The 19,171-nt window shown below is 40.7% G+C and overlaps 1 protein-coding gene across 1 annotated transcript in view; it reads right to left on the bottom strand.

Moving 5' to 3' along the window:
- Window positions 1-2,543: 2,543 nt before the first annotated feature.
- The window catches only part of LOC109996504 (protein shisa-9), a 92,725-nt gene continuing 76,097 nt past the window's right edge, over window positions 2,544-19,171 (bottom strand). The window contains exons 4-5 of the mRNA XM_065964735.1: window positions 17,179-17,295; window positions 2,544-9,822 (exon numbers count right to left, since the gene is read on the bottom strand). Coding sequence (XP_065820807.1) covers window positions 9,179-9,822; window positions 17,179-17,295 — 761 coding nt within the window. The 3' untranslated portion in view covers window positions 2,544-9,178. The remainder of the gene's footprint in view (window positions 9,823-17,178; window positions 17,296-19,171) is intronic.

Genomic DNA, 19,171 nt, shown 5'->3' with positions numbered 1-19,171 from the left:
CTTCACTTTATATGGTAATGATCTTTCCATTATCTATGTCTCAGTACTTAAGGATTTTTCTTAATGAAAAATAATGAATGGTCCAATTGACAGTGTTTATTTCTTTTTGGGATGAATTGGAAATCTCATTATCAGTGTCAAAACTAATTAACAGCTTCATTTTAAATGTCTTCAACACGAGCTTGGGATAAAAGATTATAAATTGAGTCCACAGCCTGTGCAGACAGTTTTAACGGGATTAGAGTATTGATCCTGTTGTTAGGATGTAGCTGCGCCAAGTATGAAACAATTACTTGAGGAAAGTCAATTAAATACTCTGATTGGTCTTGATTATAATTTCCCTAATAGAGATTTAAGATATTGACCTCACTAGTTAATGTGTATCTCTTTTGCACCACTCATAACTTGACTGAACTAGCTTTTTACTGTCCTTAATGCCTTCAGAGTGAACTGTGCTACTGAAGTATCTGTGGGAATGCTCTTTTGTCAGAAAACAGGGCGACGCGAAAGGTTTTACGTGCTGTCAGATGACATCACATACACTTAAGGGCTCTAAAAAACACACACTGCCAGCTTGCTTTTAAGCCACAGGAAACACATCCAGCCAAATCCCAGATGATGTCAGAACATATTAAGTGGCAACACGCCTCTTTGGGAGATCCAGACTGGAGGCGGTGTTTGGTAAAAACATAAGGGGAGGAAAGAAGAGTGAGGTAGAAAGAGAAGAGGAAGAAGAGAGAGAGAGAGAGAGAGAGAGAGAGAGAGAGAGAGAGAGAGAGATGTCTTCTTACCATGTTGCAGCTGAGTTCAGGCAGTTTGACAGGATGAGGGAACTGGTACATGCACTTTTCTTGGTCATCAATATCATCTATTTTCATCTCTCATTACATGTTGTCCGTATTTAGTTAGACTTTGAGATTTTCTGTCCTTCCTGTTTTGATCTGTGTCACTAAACAGTAAACCTAAAAGTAGACTGCGTGGAGAATCAAGCTCAGGAACTCCTTAACTGGGTCAAATGAAAGCTTGAAGCAGATCTCCAACATTTTGGATAATCCTGCACTCCTTATATATATCCTCCGTTTTTTTTAGTTTTTTTTTTAGGGGTTGTTTTGGGATGAAGTGTCAGAATTTACCCTCATGGTGAACTTTCAAACTCCTTCTCCGTTCAGTCACTTGTTTTATTTTTATTTCCCTGGATGCTTTTTTGACAAGCTCCAACACTATTGAGATGAAGCTTTTACATTTAACGTCTGCTGTTTTGGTCTTGCCCCCTCAGAGATGGAGTTACCCCGTATGAGTGTTCAACTTCAGTGGTAAATAGTGAGTCTTAGATATAAAACCAAAAACATGCTGATGTTTCAAAATATTTCCTGCCATTCCATTTTCCTGAGGATGTCCCATAAAATGAGCTAACACTGTATACATGCCTTTCATTTAAAATGCCTCCAATGAATCTCTAATGTTAAATAGGCTTAAGGACGTCACATCGTTCCCCAACAAACAAAATATTCACCTTTGAAGGAATCAGGCTTGCTGTTTTTCATTTTTTTCCTCAGTTTTTATGCGAAGCTAACTAGTGTCTTGGGCTAACAATAAAGGTTTACACTTTAGTTTTGGGTGGGATTAAACAAACTACAAGGGAAGTGGTAATTAGTTGTAACTAATAAAGTTTAAAGTTGGTGGTAGAACTGGTTAGCCACACTAGCTTTTTTCCCAGTCTTTGCGCTAAGCTAGGCTAACTAGCTGCTGGAGATAGCAACTAAGAGCATGCCTTAACATATCAACATTTCCTCTTTACACTTTGGTTTTTGGTGGCATTTAACAAACACATATGAAGTTTTAGAGGTGCTGGCAGATGCCATGATTTACCCTTGGACATAGCATGGCTAACTGATTCCATTTTTTCTCAGTCTTTGTGCCAGGATATAGGCTACCAACTTGTTACAGCACATTTCCATTTAACACCTTAGATTGTTGTGGGGAAAACAAACCACGTGCAAAGAGCTAAAAAGCTACAGGCACCTCCAAACTAGCTTTGGACTAGCTATTCTGATTAGTGACGAGGCATTAAAAGTTCATAAAAACCCCGGCTGCAGTCAACTTCCGCTAAAACATAATCATTACACAAACTCTCACCTCTCACACCACAACATTGTTTAACATCAACTTATTCAACACATACCACTGCTCAACTCTTCAACTCTCTTCCACCTCTTAAGTCCCCCTTACTAAGCACCTTCTCTCCCTCCCCTTTTGTGTGCCTCATTTGTATATCACCAGTTTGTCACTTTATTGCACCTAATTAAAAAAAAAAAAAAAGTTCATAAAAACAAGTCATTTAGTGTTACCTTGTCTTTTTTAACACCTCATTGCAAGCAGTTCTTTCCCCCGAATCGGCAAAATCATTTCGTTGATCATACTTTTTCTTAACCTTGTTTTTCCAGATCACCAAGAAAAGTAAGGTTCACATTTGCATTTCTTACAAGACCCATCCTCCTGAGAAGAAACAGCCAGTTCACACATGTCCAATTAACAACAAGTGCTGTATTTCTTGAAAGATTTATTCAAACAGGACACATGGGCCAACGTCGTATGAGTGCCTTTAGACATATCAGTAAGTCAGTCAAAATGGTTTTTATAGAACATATTGTATGCATGAAAAGTCTGTTAATATCCCTTCACCCCTAACAAAAAGACCTCTAGAGAAATTTGTCTCGAGTTACAGAGTGACGTCAGATTGCCCAGTCTGCTTTTAATTCTATAAAAAGCCCTTATATAAGCTGAGTAGTCAACAAATTTCACAGCAGACAAGTGGTACAGCATACATATATACACAAGTAGTACATAGCAATCCAAGGCAGCCTATTGCCGCCTATAAGAAATGATCATGAAACAAAGCATGACTTTTTTTTTTTTTTTTTTTTTTTTTTTTTTTGCAGATGCAAAAGCTGTACAAGAAATTTTTCCTTTCATCTTTCGGCTAATGTGTTGGCAAAGCACTTGAATACAATGCAATATCTTTTAACATTAAGCACATGAGTGCATGTATACCATACAATGTAACTCAAAAGATCACAAGCTTTAAACAATTGACATCCTCTGGTTGTAAAGGAATTTAAGGGTTGTGTGGGAGGGGTGGGGCGGTTAAAGGGGTGTGCAGCCAGGACTAAATCTGGGAGCACTCCCCATCAGTCAAATCATCTTTTTTTTTTTCCCCCTCCCGTTTGTTTTTGACAGAAGTTTAAACCTCGAAAAAACACAGTACAAAAAACAAACTGACAGAAAAACAAAGAAACATCTGAACCATACACAATTATCTATATATTGCTAGGGATCACAGAGCCCAAGTATGTCTACCAGGTCGCATTCAGATAACCTGTGGTAGAATACTTGCATTGTTTCTTTTATAGAGTAGAAGTTTTACAAACAACAGTCAGTTAGCTCTGAGAAGAGCGAGTGACGCCATAGTCTATCATTAATCAGGAGAGATTAAGTAAACACATGCTAAGCTGATGATCCAAAACAGTCTCAGCATTCACACCGTTTTGGATTAGAGCATCAGTTAGATGTACTCAGCTTCTCCCGATTCAAGGCTTTTGGTCCTGGTTTGTACCACAAAGTCGTGGTTAATTGTATGGAAGATATAATTAGTGTTCCACCTCTGTGTGTGTGTGTGTGTGTGTGTGTGTGTGTGTGTGTGTGTGTGTGTGTGTGTGTGTGTGTGTGTGTGTGTGTGTGTGTGTGTGTGTGTGTGTGGGTGTATGTTTGTGCGAGTGTATTTACATTGTAACAGAGGCAAAAACTGTAGCTCGACAGAGGCTTTTTCAGTCTCATATTCAGTACTTTTCAGGTAGTCCTTGTCCCAAAGGTAATCAAAGAAGTCTATCCGGCATCAAAGCAAAAAAAAAAAAAGAAAGATCCTGGCCACAGCAAAGTCATAACAAAAAGGTATGTTCCAGCACAGCAGCATGATTGCGTTTCGTGATTGTGACACCACTTATGTAGATCCCCGAATGCGCATGAATCCACCTGTCACAGTGCTCGCCAGCCAGTCATCACGAGCCACGTCATTCCCTTAAAACTTTGAGGAAAGTTGAGAAGATGTAGTTGGTCTTTGTGAGTTTGCTGGTAGCCCGTCCTGAGGCTCTGTTTGTCCTGAAGGACTCACCGTAGTCTCGGCTCATTTAATTGTACATCCTAGAGCTGTCCTAGTGCTGTTTGTTAAGTCAGCCAGTGCTGCAGAAGAATGAAATGACTCAACCCCAACAGTAACAAATGTTGAAATTGTGCAACTGAGAATACATTTGGCTACACAATGCTTTCTAAGCTGCTCATCAGAGAGACAAAACCCGGGTTTTAAGTTTTTAGAGACAAAATCAGATACAAAAACAAGCATTGCTTTATCAGCTGAGTGCATGCAACCCCATCTCTCTTTTCTCCGGCCCCCCTGCAGAGCCCATTCTTTTTGCTCAGCTCTCCCTCTGGTTATAAACTGAATACCCCCATTAGCACCCACCCCTAAACTCAAGAGGAGAGTGCATGTCAACAAATAAAAAGATAAGAAGAGGGTGAGGACGGTCAGGCCCTTATTGCTTTACATATATTGCTTGTTTACTCGCTGTCGTCCCTAGTTTGTCCTCAACCTCTAATGCTTTCCGAGTGATTAAGGACGGACCCCAGAGAGAAAATTTGGAAGGGCTTTAGGAGGCCGGAAAACTTTTCATATGAAGTGACCCAGTTAAAGTGTGGCACCTCGTGGGAGTAAAAGTCAAAGAGACAGGGGAAGCGATGGAGAGAAACCTGCTGCAACTCAGTATGTTTCATACTGTGCGGCGGCGGCGGCGGCGGCGGCAAAAGCATAAGCGCAGATGTGTTTGATGCATATTCACGCCATGCATATCCCAGTGATGCCTTTGTATTCATGATCCCCATTCTCAGCTGATCCCTTATTACAAAAGCGTGCCAGCAGCTCCGAGCAGCTTGCCTTGCAGGTTTTGTTTTTTTCCACATCTTGGAGAGGTAAAGTGAAGAGGCCCCACGGAGCATTACAAACAAGCATTATATTGCTAATTTATCCACCCCTGTTAAAGTTTACCCCTGCTGCACGTTCTTTATTTGCTTGCGCACAATCGCTGCTCCATGAAATTGAGATGCTAATGAGGGAATTTGGCTGACTTTTCGGTTTGGAAGAAAAATCAATGGATTCAAAAATTAAAATGCATTTAATGTAAAATCCACTTGGTTCATTTTTTAAGGTAGCCATGCTGGCATCCGCTAATCTCAAGATGTAAATAGTATATCTTGAAGCATCTGTTCATTTACACCCAAGTGTGTGTGTGTTGATGCTAGAATTTGTACGCGTCCTCTTTGAGCGTTATTATCCTCGACTTTTCTCACATTTTTGTGAGTGTGGGGGTTTGTACATCAAGCCACACGGTGACGGCCTTTTTTTGATTCAATTATTAATTATAGTTCTTCCACACACACATGCCCAAATGAGATCCAATGAAAATATCATGCTTAACAACAACTTGGAGCAACGGGTACAAAACAGCAGACAACTGCTCGGAACTCATCGCTTAACCCTCCATGGATATGGAGGCACAGAGGGTGGTGTGGGGGTAGATGACACACAGCATGGAGGCTGCTGAGGAGCCAAAAAAAGAGAGAAAGAGAAACTAAAGTGAGACAGAAAGAGAGAGGGAGAAAGCACAGAAAACTGTGCGAATTTTGAATGGGCATAGAATTTAAAAAGGAGGTCTTTCTTTAATTATCCTGCAACTTTTGAAATCTCCCAACCAATGATTTTTATTACAAATTTCAAAGTATTCACTTTGAGTCTGCCGAATACTCATTGATATGAAACAGCTACCACCCTGCCAATGATAACGCTCTCTCTCTCCCTCCTGTTCTATAAGGAGGTCAGGACATCCTGGCATCTTTGGTTACATTGGGAAACTCAAAGTCATACCAAGTCATCGTGTTAGTGTATATTTAAAAGCTCCGACAAGGTGCAAGACCTTCGCATAGTAGTGTGTAGCTACATACAATGTAATGATTACCTGCAGATATTGTACAAGGTAAAACCTCTTTACGTCCACTCATACTTCCAATAAATGAGACAGAGAGGAAGACAAGTGGGTCAGAGTTCAAATACAAGCATCCAGATTGTTATGGGTATGTAAACAGCTTGACATTTTATGAAGTGTTCTCCAGGCTTTGGGAGGGTCTGGAAAAAGGCACGCATATCCAAAGTGGGTCATCTTGAAATATATGCAGTTTTTTTGTCTAGGTTTGTGAAAGAGTTTTAAAGCAGTTTTGGAAGAATTGTTTGTTCATCATTACTTGAAACTTAACTAAATGTATGCATAGTTGTAGACAAACTATGTTTATTTAATCGTAATAATTTGTTGGGTAATTCAACACTCTCCAGAAGACAGAATAGCACAGCTAAAGTGATGGAAGCAGTTCAAATGATCTCTCTCTTATTTGATTTGTACATGAGTTACATTAAACTACTGTCGAAAAGATGCAGTCATTTTGAGACTTGTTTGATTGGGAACTTTAGGTACCATTCGAGCAAGTCTTACCAAATCAATGTGTTTAAATACAACTGGATATAGGGAACTAAGGGTTGAAAATCAATGAGAGAGGTTCTCCACATCTCCCCAGGCCATGTGTCCCTACCAATGTGGAAACAAAAACTACGTCCTTGGACTGAGGTGAACACTTATGTTTGATGAGGTGCCAACCACCTGTCCGATGCATGTGCCAGGCATATGCAGTGTGGCATAGCTGGTGTCCGCTTGATAACAAATGAAGGTGAATTCAATCAGAGTCAGACCGGTTGTAGTGTGGGGGGATGAGGAAGTGGGAATTTGTGGCATGGAGAAAAGAGATTTTGAGGTTCAGGAAGCAAAACTGAGTTTGTTAACTAAAGCCACCGATAACTAGTGTCAACCATCTTGAAAATGTTGTAAAGTACAATGGATTTGAAGACATTCCACCAATTGCAAGCTGGCCTGTATGCCATTAAAATAGCTATTTTGGCTCTTTGGGTCATGCTAATTTTGCACAAGCAACAGCAGTCATAGAATTTCAGGGACAGCAGAGTTGCATTAGCACTTCCAAACACTTGTCTTGGAGTCTGACAGTACAGAAAGTAACAACCTTGAACAGCCATTATTGCTCGCTGTATAGGGATCAACATGTTTACTTGGATTCGTGTTTTAATAAGAATCAAAAACAAGGAGCAGCTGAATCAGATTAACGACCAAAGATGTAGAATCAAACAAAACTGGGCCATTCACCAATGAATATACTGTACCTCAAGTAGTACAAGCAATTTTCCTTCAACTTCCTCTCAGCCTCCAAACCCACATGTCCTAATTTTCTGTATTTGACCAAGTAGGACCATTTTACAAACAAAGAACTTTAAATACTACAAAAGCCAGGTTTTGGTTTGACAATATTTACCCAAGATCCAAACTAGCTTAATGTTACCGTCAATGAATGCATACAAACATAGTCTGGTGCTATCACATTATGTGCCACCATTTCATAATGCTGTAGTTCAAAGAAGATGCTGGGTTTATACAACCTCTAACTCCAAAAACAAAATGGGCTTATAAGTAGCTTACGTTAGCAAAAGGGCTGAATAAACCGCACATAAATCAGATAACTTTGGAGAAAGAGGTTTGTTTAATTTCCAGCTGTAGCATTAAGCTAACAATTGGATCCAGATCAAACTCCTGTTTCAATAGAACAGATGAGCCCAAAGTTGTACAACTTGAATAAAATAACTGTTGGGTAACTACTGAATTTTAATTGTATTCCCTTACAATCCATGTAAACGAGTCATAACAACTACATTCTGGAAATTATGAATATGTGTCGTGTCCAAATACTGTCAACTATTTATAATTTGGGTCTGAATTCAACTATTGAAATTGGAGAATTTTCATGAAAAAAAAGCTTCATGTGTTTACAGTGTTTGAAAACAGTTCACAGATTTCTTTCTTTTGGTGCGAGCAGTCGAAAGTTTGTGCATTTCAAAGTAGTACATTTACAGGTTTTGAAGTACATCACAAAGCAATGAGACAAACGGTTTCAGCCCTCTCCAATGCTCCAAACAGCTCTGAGTTGCCATGCTGGGGAATCACTTGTGATGGTGCATTGACTTTGGATGACCTTTCTGTACACATGGACTCATTTGCTCTTTTTTTTCTCCAGGCATTGTGACATGTCCTGCAATTTCTTAACATCCGAAACAACACAAGACAAAGGGAGACTGAAACAGGCAGCCCGACAAACTGTTACAAATACCAATGCGGGTGCTTGCTTATTCACTTCCTCCCCAGTTTCTGAGGATCAGTGTGAGACAAGACACAAGTGTGCATCTGCTTGTGTATCAGTGGGATGCCTGTGGTCTCTGACACTGCTGGGGGAGCCTTCTGTAGTTTTTGACAAGTGTGTAGAGCGTGTGCATACACGGTTCAGATCCTTCTCATCTCATTTGCCCCTGGAATGAGATGAATAACCACCCCCAACCCGCCCTTCTATCTGCTATGAATTGCCAGGCTTATAACTTTCTCTCTGCAGGGGCTGGAGGGCAATGGGAGCTGACAACACAATAGCATTGTCTCTGCTGATAGGGAGCCAAAGTCTTGGGGGAAACACTCCCCCTTCCAGCCTCCCTGACAGTCTCAGAAGAATTAAGCAGAGTGCATCCGGGCTACTGTTTGGGGGTAAATTGTGATTGTGGTTTGGATTTAAACATTTGTGCATGGTGGAGTGGTACTACAGAGCAGTGCAGAGTGTCATTGAGGTGCAAGGGAGAAGGAGAGAGCTGTGCGAGAACACTGAGAGGCCACTCAATAATTTAGAAGAGACGTCTGGTTCAAAGAGTCACAGCCGACACCTGCCAATCCACCACCTTCACTGCTTATCTGCTGCTGCTGTTTTGATCCAGTGGTTTTTTTTAAAAGTACACAAATGTAACCAACATTTTAAGTGTTGTCAACATTGATGAGGAAATTGCACAGATAAAAAAAAAAAAATCAGTGTAAGCACGATATTTGCCTGCCTGCTTCCCTCTTGCCATCACAGCTGTAGATACATCAGATATCTTAGCATTTAGTATGATGTCGCTTGGCTTCCTTCACTTTTATCTCCATGTTCAGACAGTGACTTCTGTCTTGCTGTTGGTTGGAAGTCCCTTGTGCTTTGGGTGCATGTGCGGCGAGTGACCGTAGCCCAGCGGCTGTGAGAATAGCTCGGGCAGTGTCTCGATGCTGAACTGCCTCTTGTTGGAGTAGGCCTGGCGCCGGCTGTTCTGCTGGTGCAGCTGCTGGTGCTGCTGCTGTTGGTGCTGTTGGTGCTGTTGGTGCTGTTGGTGCTGCTGATGCTGCTGATGCTGCTGATGCTGCTGATGCTGTTGATGCTGTTGATGCTGCTGATGCTGCTGATGCTGCTGATGCTGCTGATGCTGCTGGTGCTGCTGGTGCTGCTGGATGGGATGGTGCTGCGGCTGTGCCTGGAGGCCCATGTGGGTGGCTGCAGGGTGCTGGATGTGGCTCTTGCTGGGGTCCCACGCCTTGAAGGCTGAACTGGATGTGAGGGGATGGGTGTTGGTTTTGGAGATCTTAGGTTTGGGGATCTGGGACGCGTTAATGGTGATGGCCAGTGGCGCATGGATGTCGGGTGGCGGGAGGAAGGGCTTGTCCTTTGGGTGGAAGTTGATTGGCTGGAAAGTGGGTGGTGACTGGCGGTGGGTGTAGTCTACCATTGGATAGCTCTTGTAGAAGTCTCTTGGAGTCGTGTCTGGATAGGTGGAGAGACAGTGGAGGAAGGGAAATAAAGGAAGAGACATGGTTAATTGACATTGATGAGCCCTTAAGACAGTTTGTGAAAGAGTTTTTTTCGATTCCAATACCAGTATCAGTTTTGGTCTAAAATGTATAGAGCAATGGTACCAATACTGTAACCAACTGGCCCCTTAAGAAATCAATGTGGCAATAACAAACCAAAGATAACTCTTGAATGTTATTCAGAACATGTCAACAATCATTGTGTTCCCACCAGAGATGTTAGTATTTATGTTTAGCACCAGTATCTAAGGGGTCAAATTCTCGTTTCTAGGTGTTAAAATGAATATCAGAGAAGAAAAAATTGTGCCATCAATCCTGTGACGAATGCAAATATTTGACGTTGAACTATTTAGTTGATAAATGTGCACATCCCTGGACACTGTGTTCATCCACAAAGATTTGAATGTTTGGTTTTTACTACATTTAGTAATAAAAAAGCTTTAGCAGTCTACAATCAATGACCTTGGATTAAAAACACCAACAGAAATCGAGAGAAACAAATACGGTGAGAGAAGGTAGATAAGGGATATTGTTGCAGTAAAACCGGAGATTTGTAGAGAGTTAACATAGAGTTTAGAATGTCAAGTCAAATCAGCACAGGACCCCTGAGTGGAAGTCGACTCTGTTATTCGGTCATCACCCCCCACCCTCTATATGACTCTTCCCTAAAGACACTAACAACCTTGTTTGTATAGCCTCTTTAATATCTTTTTTCCTGAAGAGAAAAAGGAGTCTTCTGTCTGATGTTTTTTCCCTTCATTTTGAGCCCTTATCACACTGAATCATAAGACGTGGTACCTTTTTTTTTTAGATTTTAACACCGGTTTCCATAATAAAGGGAGCATGCTCTACGAGCTTGTACTGCTTGTTTATGACAAAGTACGCTTGTATGTGTTTGCTTATGTTCCTGTGTGACTGATCTCATCACACACTCCCACCAGGAAAAAAACACTCTTAAGACAATGTGTAAAGCCTGGTCAGAAGATGTATGACCAGCGGAGCTTCATTAGTTGTAATGAACGTTTATGAATGGGGCTGGTTGATATTGGTTTGAATCAGGGTTGTCAAATGATCAAAAAATGTAATCACAATCAATCCCAAAATTTCAATAAATAATCACGATTAATGGCATGTTTGAAATGACATCATTTCACATTTAAAGTAGAAATTGTGAGTACGAAAATCGAAAATAAAAGCCTGTCTTAAACTGAGATTACTTGATTTGCTGCAAAAACCAAACGAGAGGACGGTAAAAGATTGAAATGTTTGATTCAATGAGCTGGATATTCCTTATTACTTATCACCTGAGCTAACTTTGAGTTCTTTAAAAGTGAAATAAGACATTCAAAGATGCCACATTTTATCAACGCTGTGCCTAAAAGGACAAAACAGCATGCAGGTTAATCAGGTTGACAAAAATGAATGCATTCATTTCAGACTCTAATTAATCCGGATTGATGCTGACACTCCTCTTTTTAATACATTAGATACTGTTCAATATGGTATGATCATACCACTCTATACCATAGACGTTTTAGAAGCATATTGGGGTTTTTCATTTTTTCACCTACTTGAGCTCTTTAACAGCACTCTCAGGAAAAAAAGAGCTTTGTGTGGATGATTTGAATTTCTTGTGCAGCATCTATGATTCATCCGTTTGCAGGCAGAGTGTTTGGACAATATTAAGATAAAGACTGCAAACAGAAGTCCTCCGTTGGCTGGTTGTAAACAAATTAATTTTCTTTAGCAGAGGCTCGGTTTCCCTTTTGCCTGTTTCCTTGTTGAGTCATTTATAATATTTTATACCAGCTGAAATGACTGAAACCAGTGTCCTATATTTGTCATTTCAGAATGCCTCGGAGTGGTTTTCATTTTCACACATTTCAGGGAAGTCTCTAAGCACTATTACAGCCTGGTAATTGCTTATTGAACACTTCAAATGTGGGGTCCATTGTGTAACTCCAGGCACTTCAACAGCAGCTCTCGAGGAGAGAAACAGAGTGGCCGGTAATCATTCACTCCCTCAGGTCAATTCTCTAAACCAGTGCAGGGATTAAATACAATCCTGCTACAACTATTACCGTTTAAGGTAAACTGCAAAAACAACTGGAGGTTTTTCTTGAAACATGACAAAGCAGGCTTCATATTTCTACTCTATAGTCCGACAGTACAGACTGGCATTACTTTTGGGTGTTTTTAGTCTTCCAGCAGAGAATACACCTGATAAATATCAAATAACACATTTCGGAGGAATGTATTATTTTTCTTTATTTTCAGCAATGTTATGCAAAACTGATGACTTCAAATGAGGAGATTGAAAAGAAACTGTTTTGCTTTCATTTACATTTTGCAATAATAGGAAGGAACGCGTGGAGGATTAGCGTGTATATTTGAGTGATTGCACATATGAACGTCTGTGGATTTTACGTACATATTCTGGCACATGTGTGCGGCTGTACATGTGCCAAGGCATCATGCAACAATGAGCGCATTTACATGCATTCTGTGCTCTTTGAAAAGGGAATAAGCCGCTTGATGTGTCTGTGTCTGTGCAGTTGAATGTGCAGTATCACATGGCTATGGCAGCTTATATAGTTGCCTGTTTTTCATAATAATGCTGCATCACATATAGGAAGCAGTCTGTGTTTGTGTACAGATGCACTGTGAGATTAATAAGAGCTGGAGAAGCTTTAAATCTAATATTTCCTTTCAGTTGTATTATTATTTTGTTTAAAAACTTTTGGTTGGACCTTCTTAATTACATGTTGTGGACACTGTATCCTTCTGTTTAGGTTCTGCATTTGGAGCTACAGCAGCAGAACATTTGGCTCGCATCTCTTTCCAGGGCAGGAAAATCTGGGACGGCTTTGATACAATGAATTTAACACAGCCCTCCTTCCCTTAACAACTGCTGTTGCCGTCCATTTGAGTGTTTCCGCACATGTTGCCAGCAGGAGCACCTGAGAGCGAGCTCCTTGGTGAGCGCATTGTGTGCCGTCCTCTCCAAAACACAAACTCTCCATCTGCTCATTCTCTCTCTCTTTCTCTCTCCCTCATTTCTTTTCTCCTTTATTTCATTTATTACTAAGCATCATCTAGTGCTCTCTATCCAGCAGCAGCCTGAAGCCAGGCCTGTGGGTCCAATCGAAGCCAACGTATAATAACCACATAAGTTTGGCCCTCAAAGGGTTACAGTAGTGTAGTAGACCACACTAACCAAGACCAAGACATACCCGAGACCAGTGTGCTCCAAGACTGAGACAAGACCAAGACATTTAGGGATCGAGACAGAGTCAAGACCAAGACCAAGGCAGGGTGGCATTCCTCCCCGCCTTGAATTCTGATTGGTCACCCCAGGTGCCACCCCAAAATCTAAATCTATGGTTGGCTATTTCCTGAATCAGAGGCATTAAGTACAAGTCAACTTTTCTGGCTGTTTTCAACAGGCCAACGGCGGTACCGAATTGAAACATTCGCTTTTTTCAACAGTTGGATCCGTAGACGTTAATTAAACACCACAGCTGGTCTGTGCACAGAACTTGGAGTCTTTGAATCAGTCATGTCATCTTCGAGAATATTCCAACGCCTCCTGTCTTATGTTGTCTTTCCTCCTTTCTGGGGACTTGGCACTGACTGTAAACTAATCTGGATGAAGCTCTGTTGGTTACACATCAATGCCTTTGTTAGTATTTCTGTTTCTTCAATGAACACATCTGCAGCGTTTGGTTCAAAAAATGAACACAGACCAACATCTTCATTTTTACCATTTAAATGAAGCCACTTCTTGAATATTCAGGTTTTTCTTTCTCTCTGTGTCCTCGCACTTTTTTCACCCTCTAACCTGAAGCATCTCACTGCCAGTCCACCCGTCTTCACTTAATTAAGACAGATATGTCAGAGATGCTTGTGCCAAACCCCTGCTGCTACACCTGGCATAGGTCTGCTCTCACACAGTCCTGACCTTTCTGACCTGTTGTGCTCGTCCCTATTTCAATCCTTTCCACTCTATTTGTACCAAACACTTTATTTTCGTCATTTTAGCTTTTATATCTTGCATTGTATTATCTAAAACAAAGCACATTCCTTTCGTTATATAATTCTAACAAAGATAAAGCAGCTTGACTCATGCTGTTTCACTGTGCACATGTTCAGCTCTCCTCTCCAAAGTGCTGTGTGTCCTAGCCATGACTTTGTCCACACAGAGAGGATCTCTGGACTTGACGGTTATTTTATTTTTATTTTTTATTTTGCCCATGCAGGAGAGCAGATACACATGGGTGACTGGATTGTGTGTTCATTTATGTTTCTGTCTTAATGATTGGAAAACAGGAAATAGAATACAATCATGCAACGATTATTCATGAACTTAATCCAAAAAAATGTGTAAACGAGTAAGAACTTTGAGTGGTAAAGCTGCAGCAGTCATGAATGTAAACATAATTTGGCAATTGGGAACAGAAACTGGCCAAACAGAACATGTGTAGTTCTGTGGGGGATGGGGCTTCACGACTTTTTCCTGAATGTCTTTGAGGACGTATTTACTTTGTGTTCGCTGTCTGATCGCTGTGATGGGGCTCTCTCCTCGTTCTGTGCATATTGTGTCACAAAAACAGTACATGCTCATGTGTCAACCTGTCGACCATCATCATCGTCACTGTGTCCTTGTCTGTCTGCATTGATCAGATGATAGATGGTATTTGTGTGTCTCTGTACATTTGAATGCCCTTATCCCCCTTCAGTGTGCCTACAGGTAGAAAGATGTACTGTAACATGTCTGTGTGGCAATGTTAACGTGTGTTTGCTTTTGCTGTGAGTGTCTTTGTGTCTTATGCCTCCTACAAATCGCAATTTTTGTAATCATATAAGTTTATTGCAAGCCACCCCGGGGCGAAATGGATCTCATAATGCCGGATACGACATGCATGTACACAGTGCCATGAGGTATCTAGTGAATAGACTGTGAGGCAAGTCAACAGGCGGTGTCATTAGCATCATCTTTGTGGGTCAACCGGATCTAGCTGAGGTTGCTATGTCGGTCAACACAAAGTGAGCTCTTTGCCATAGTGGGCTTCATGTGCTTCATGTGCATGGAGAGAAAGCAGGACAGTGTCGCAGAGAGTGCTTGAGATACGTTATGTTATTGTTATCGTACGCTATCGACAGCTCTTGATTCTGGATGGTCGAGCGCATTAGTGCGTCTTTTCATACTGCGTTTCTATTGGTTGGCAGTTGAGGTAGATCGCAGAGGCATTCAAAATGTGAGATGATCATCCTAAATTTCTGACACTTTCAGACATTTGTTGCAGGCTATGTTTGGTCGCAAGACCTTGAGATCGTTTGTCTTTGTTTCTGATAAAGGACCATTGTTTTGGAGCCACTACCACAGATATTGCCACGATTGATCGTCACAATCGTACAGTGGCATTAGAGAGAAAGATAGCGGGGCTAAATGGAAAAATTGGGACCTAAACAGTCCTCTACCACCCACTGAGGCTTTCCTAATGAGTGTGTGTGTGTGTGTGTGTGTGTGTGTGTGTGTGTTTTTCAATTTAGAACAGTTGTATTTGCACTCCATTATGAGTTATGTCATCTTCTGCTGGATAATTATGCCATCATCAAACTTTATTTCCATAACTCATTCTCAAGTACGATGAATAAAAAGAGGTGCTGCATTAACCGTCAGTATGATAGTTGCTGAGCTTTAGCAGATGATCAACCCACCCACAACAACGACAAATAGTGTGTTCAAGTGTTCAGGCCCCCTTTGCTTTTTAAACTGCACATCATTTGGATGCACAATTACTGGTAATGTGTACTGGGCTTGTTTTAAGTTTCTTTACCAATTAACAGGGATGATATTTGGCTTTACGTGATAAAAATTAATCAGAATGTTTCCTCTTGTTCGGTTTAAAAGCCAGGTGTGCCTGCATCTGGTCCATTTGCTAAAAGCTACAATTTGTGCCTTTTTAACACAAATAATTAGGAGTGCAGCTGTGCGTGCATCTGTGTTTAAAACGTTGAGTTTATTTGCATTGTTTCTGGAGTATATTACAGTAACTGAAAAATTGGCTTTTTTAATAGCAAGACAGCACAACTTCTTTGTTGGTCAGTGGATAAAATGCTTTCTGTTGTCTAAGAGGGGGGCAAGATCGCAATATAGCAATATGCCAACAATGTGCATGACCACACCTCTTTTTAAGACCAACGTGCTCATGGTTTCACATCGCTGTTGGTACATTCGAGTGTTGGTTTAGAGAATGAGCACTCCATCAGTTGGAAACAACAACATTTGCCATGAACTGTGAAGCTTGAAGAGGATGGATCAGAGCAGCGTCAATTTGTGTTGGCATAAATTACACAAGTCAAAGAACTGGAGGGATATACGCACTTCTAGCATGATGTTCTCTTTTTGGGGCTTTTATGAAGGTGTCTTGCTGCCCGCTGCTAAAAACCTCTGTTTTGAGATCTGGTGTATCATGGCTCAAGTATTTGGACTCATTATGCTCTTACTTTTACTTTAGTTTGCCACCTGATGGGTGAAGTGAAGTGAAGTCCCCCAATCCATTAAATTAACAGACCAGGTCAAGTTTAGGCCCGACATGTGAATTAAAAGTCTTGTACTTAATTTCATTTCTGCAGGGGGAGTTTTGGCGATTTTTTCTCTCTCTTGTTCAAGACATTAATGCCTTCTCACTGTTTGTCCTTGTACTGACCAGTCATGTGTGTGTGACGCATCGTGGTGGTAAAGAAGAACCTTTTGCAAATTCTTTGACACATAGAACGTCAGTGATATTTTAAAGAACTGGATCCCAGTAACATACTGTATTCACACCAGTGGAAGAAACATATCTGGGCTGTCGGATGCTTAAAAGTTGTCATATCGTCTTCATAATGGCTGCCTTGATCTTATATAATATGAAAATGAAAATCAAAGTAAACCCGCCACTGCATTCAAGCATGATTCATGAATCAGCAAGATTGGATGAGAGTCAGACTCATAACAAATTCATTAGTCTAATGGTGCTTGCTCTCCTTTAACCCATTTACCACTCAGTGTGAGCGACATGTAGAATCCATCATCATCATCATCATCATCATCCTGGTTCAGGTTTGTTTACACTGTACCGTATTTAGCCTCACTTAACTGCACAGTTAGCCCTGCATTCTTTATCTGCCTTGTAACGTCACGTCACTGTTTTATATCTATTCTTAACTGCTCAAACACGATTACGTGCCGTGTTTGTAAAGGCTTGTGTTTCTAATATTTGGCTGCGTGTTTGGATGTGTGTTTGTGCGTAGTCATACTCACCCACTGCCTTGAGCGAGGTGTACTTGTTGAAGCCAATTCCCAGGTTGTTATGAGGGTGAGACAAGGCCATAGCAGGACCCAGGGGAGACAAGGCTGCATTGTTCAAATGGTTATGATCTACAAGCGAGAGAGAGAGACAGACAGACAGAAATAGAGTGATTTAAACATGGAGAACAGGGAACATGGAGTACATTTATTAAATGCCTGCAAAAGAAAATCCAAAGCAGTATTTTTTTCTCTCAAGGCGTGTTATGAGAAAATTATAAATATCACATGATTAAATCCAGAAATGTGATGCGTCATGGTTTTATTTAAGAACTTATCCAACACATATATTATTATTTGAACACGTTTGGTTTTACAGTACAGTCTATCCAGAATGTGATGTAACATGCTAGTTCAGCTTCTTCTGGGAGAAGTGATGAAATGACTGATTCTGCTTATGAGTAATGTATTCATGAAACCTTTCAGATGTGCAGTTTGCTTGGGCCAGAAGAAAATTAATTAATCTAAGCCTTGAAGGCATCAAGCAAAATAGCAAACACATACGTAAATCTATGATATAAACATACAGAGGCAGTTTGAAACGGTAAATGGACTTGAGCTTGTATAGTGCTTTTCTAGTCGTGTGACTACTCAAAGCACTTTTACACCGCAGGTCACACCTACACATTCACACCCTGATGCCAGAGGCTGCTATATAAAGTTACCATCAGAAGTAATCGATCCATTCATACACCGCTGACAAAACAGTGGGAGCAACTTGGGGTTAAGTGTCTTGTCCAAAGACAAATGGGACCTGTGGATCAGGAGCTGGAGATCGAACCCCCAACCAGCTCTGCCACTGACTCACAGCCGCCCAGTATTTAAGTATCCTTAGAAAATACTAAAATAGTCATTTGGAGAAACAAGAAGAGATATTCATCAAACTTATTCTGTCTGCTGTTTGGTTATTTTGTAGGTAATAAAATAAACAAACGCAGGACTAACTGTCCTCTGAAGTTATATACCTGCAGCGCGGCCATTTTCCATCGACTTAATTATTTAGGATTGGAAGGCATATTGGCATTTGTAAATATAAATGTAGGAAATCTGACAATTCCCAAGTTCTAATTATAGAGACAAATGATACTGAGAGTCTGGAGGGACATTGATCTAAATTGCAGTAGTCAGTATAGTCAATTGGAAGCTCCCATTACCTGAGCTGGGAATTAAAGCATTTCCTTTTGTATCCTGTTCCACTACAAACACGTATATTAGTTTCAAGTTATTCTTAGATAGCTGTGGTATGAGCTAGTAGCTGTTTTCTCCTCATAGCTTTAGATTTTTAAATATGTAGTTTTACTTGAAACATGGCGAGATTTCCATCCTGATTTTCACTTTTCACTGTTTATTGATAATCAACTGATTAAACAATGAAAAACATAATAATGAGGCCAAAATATAATAATATGTCAGACACATTACATTTGTATCACTCCCAACCCAGTAACAGTATTTTTTTTATCATCATAGCATGGAAGCTTACCACCTGAAGCTCGAGATCAGAGGAAAATTGCCCTCATGTTTTTATGGTCGTTGGTATGTTGAGGCATGGAAGCTTCTTTTAGAGTAATTGCCAGTGTTTGAGAGTTTCATGGTTAAGGATGCAATTTGGATTTTTTTTTAAAGCACTTTAAAGAAAGAAGCATCCTAATGTTTGTTGAAGAATTTCAAACAGGGTTAGAAATACACACACTTTGTCTGTCTCCACACACACACACACACATACATGCATGCATAAACAAGAGCAGTAACCCCGCCACCCACCACCACCAGCCCTGTGATGACTGAGACGCATCAGTGGGAATGAATCGAGGGGGGAAACGGGAGAGCGTGGCTGAAAAGAGCACGAGAAGGCAGGGAGAAGGCTGGAGAGCGAGAGATGTGACACCAGCGCTGAGCGATTGAATTAGAAAATAGAACTTCACTTCCCCGTGTAATTGATATGCAG

Source organism: Labrus bergylta, chromosome 16 (assembly GCF_963930695.1).
Source record: "Labrus bergylta chromosome 16, fLabBer1.1, whole genome shotgun sequence".
NCBI lineage: Eukaryota > Metazoa > Chordata > Actinopteri > Labriformes > Labridae > Labrus > Labrus bergylta.
This window is presented reverse-complemented; position numbering and strand designations above follow the sequence as displayed.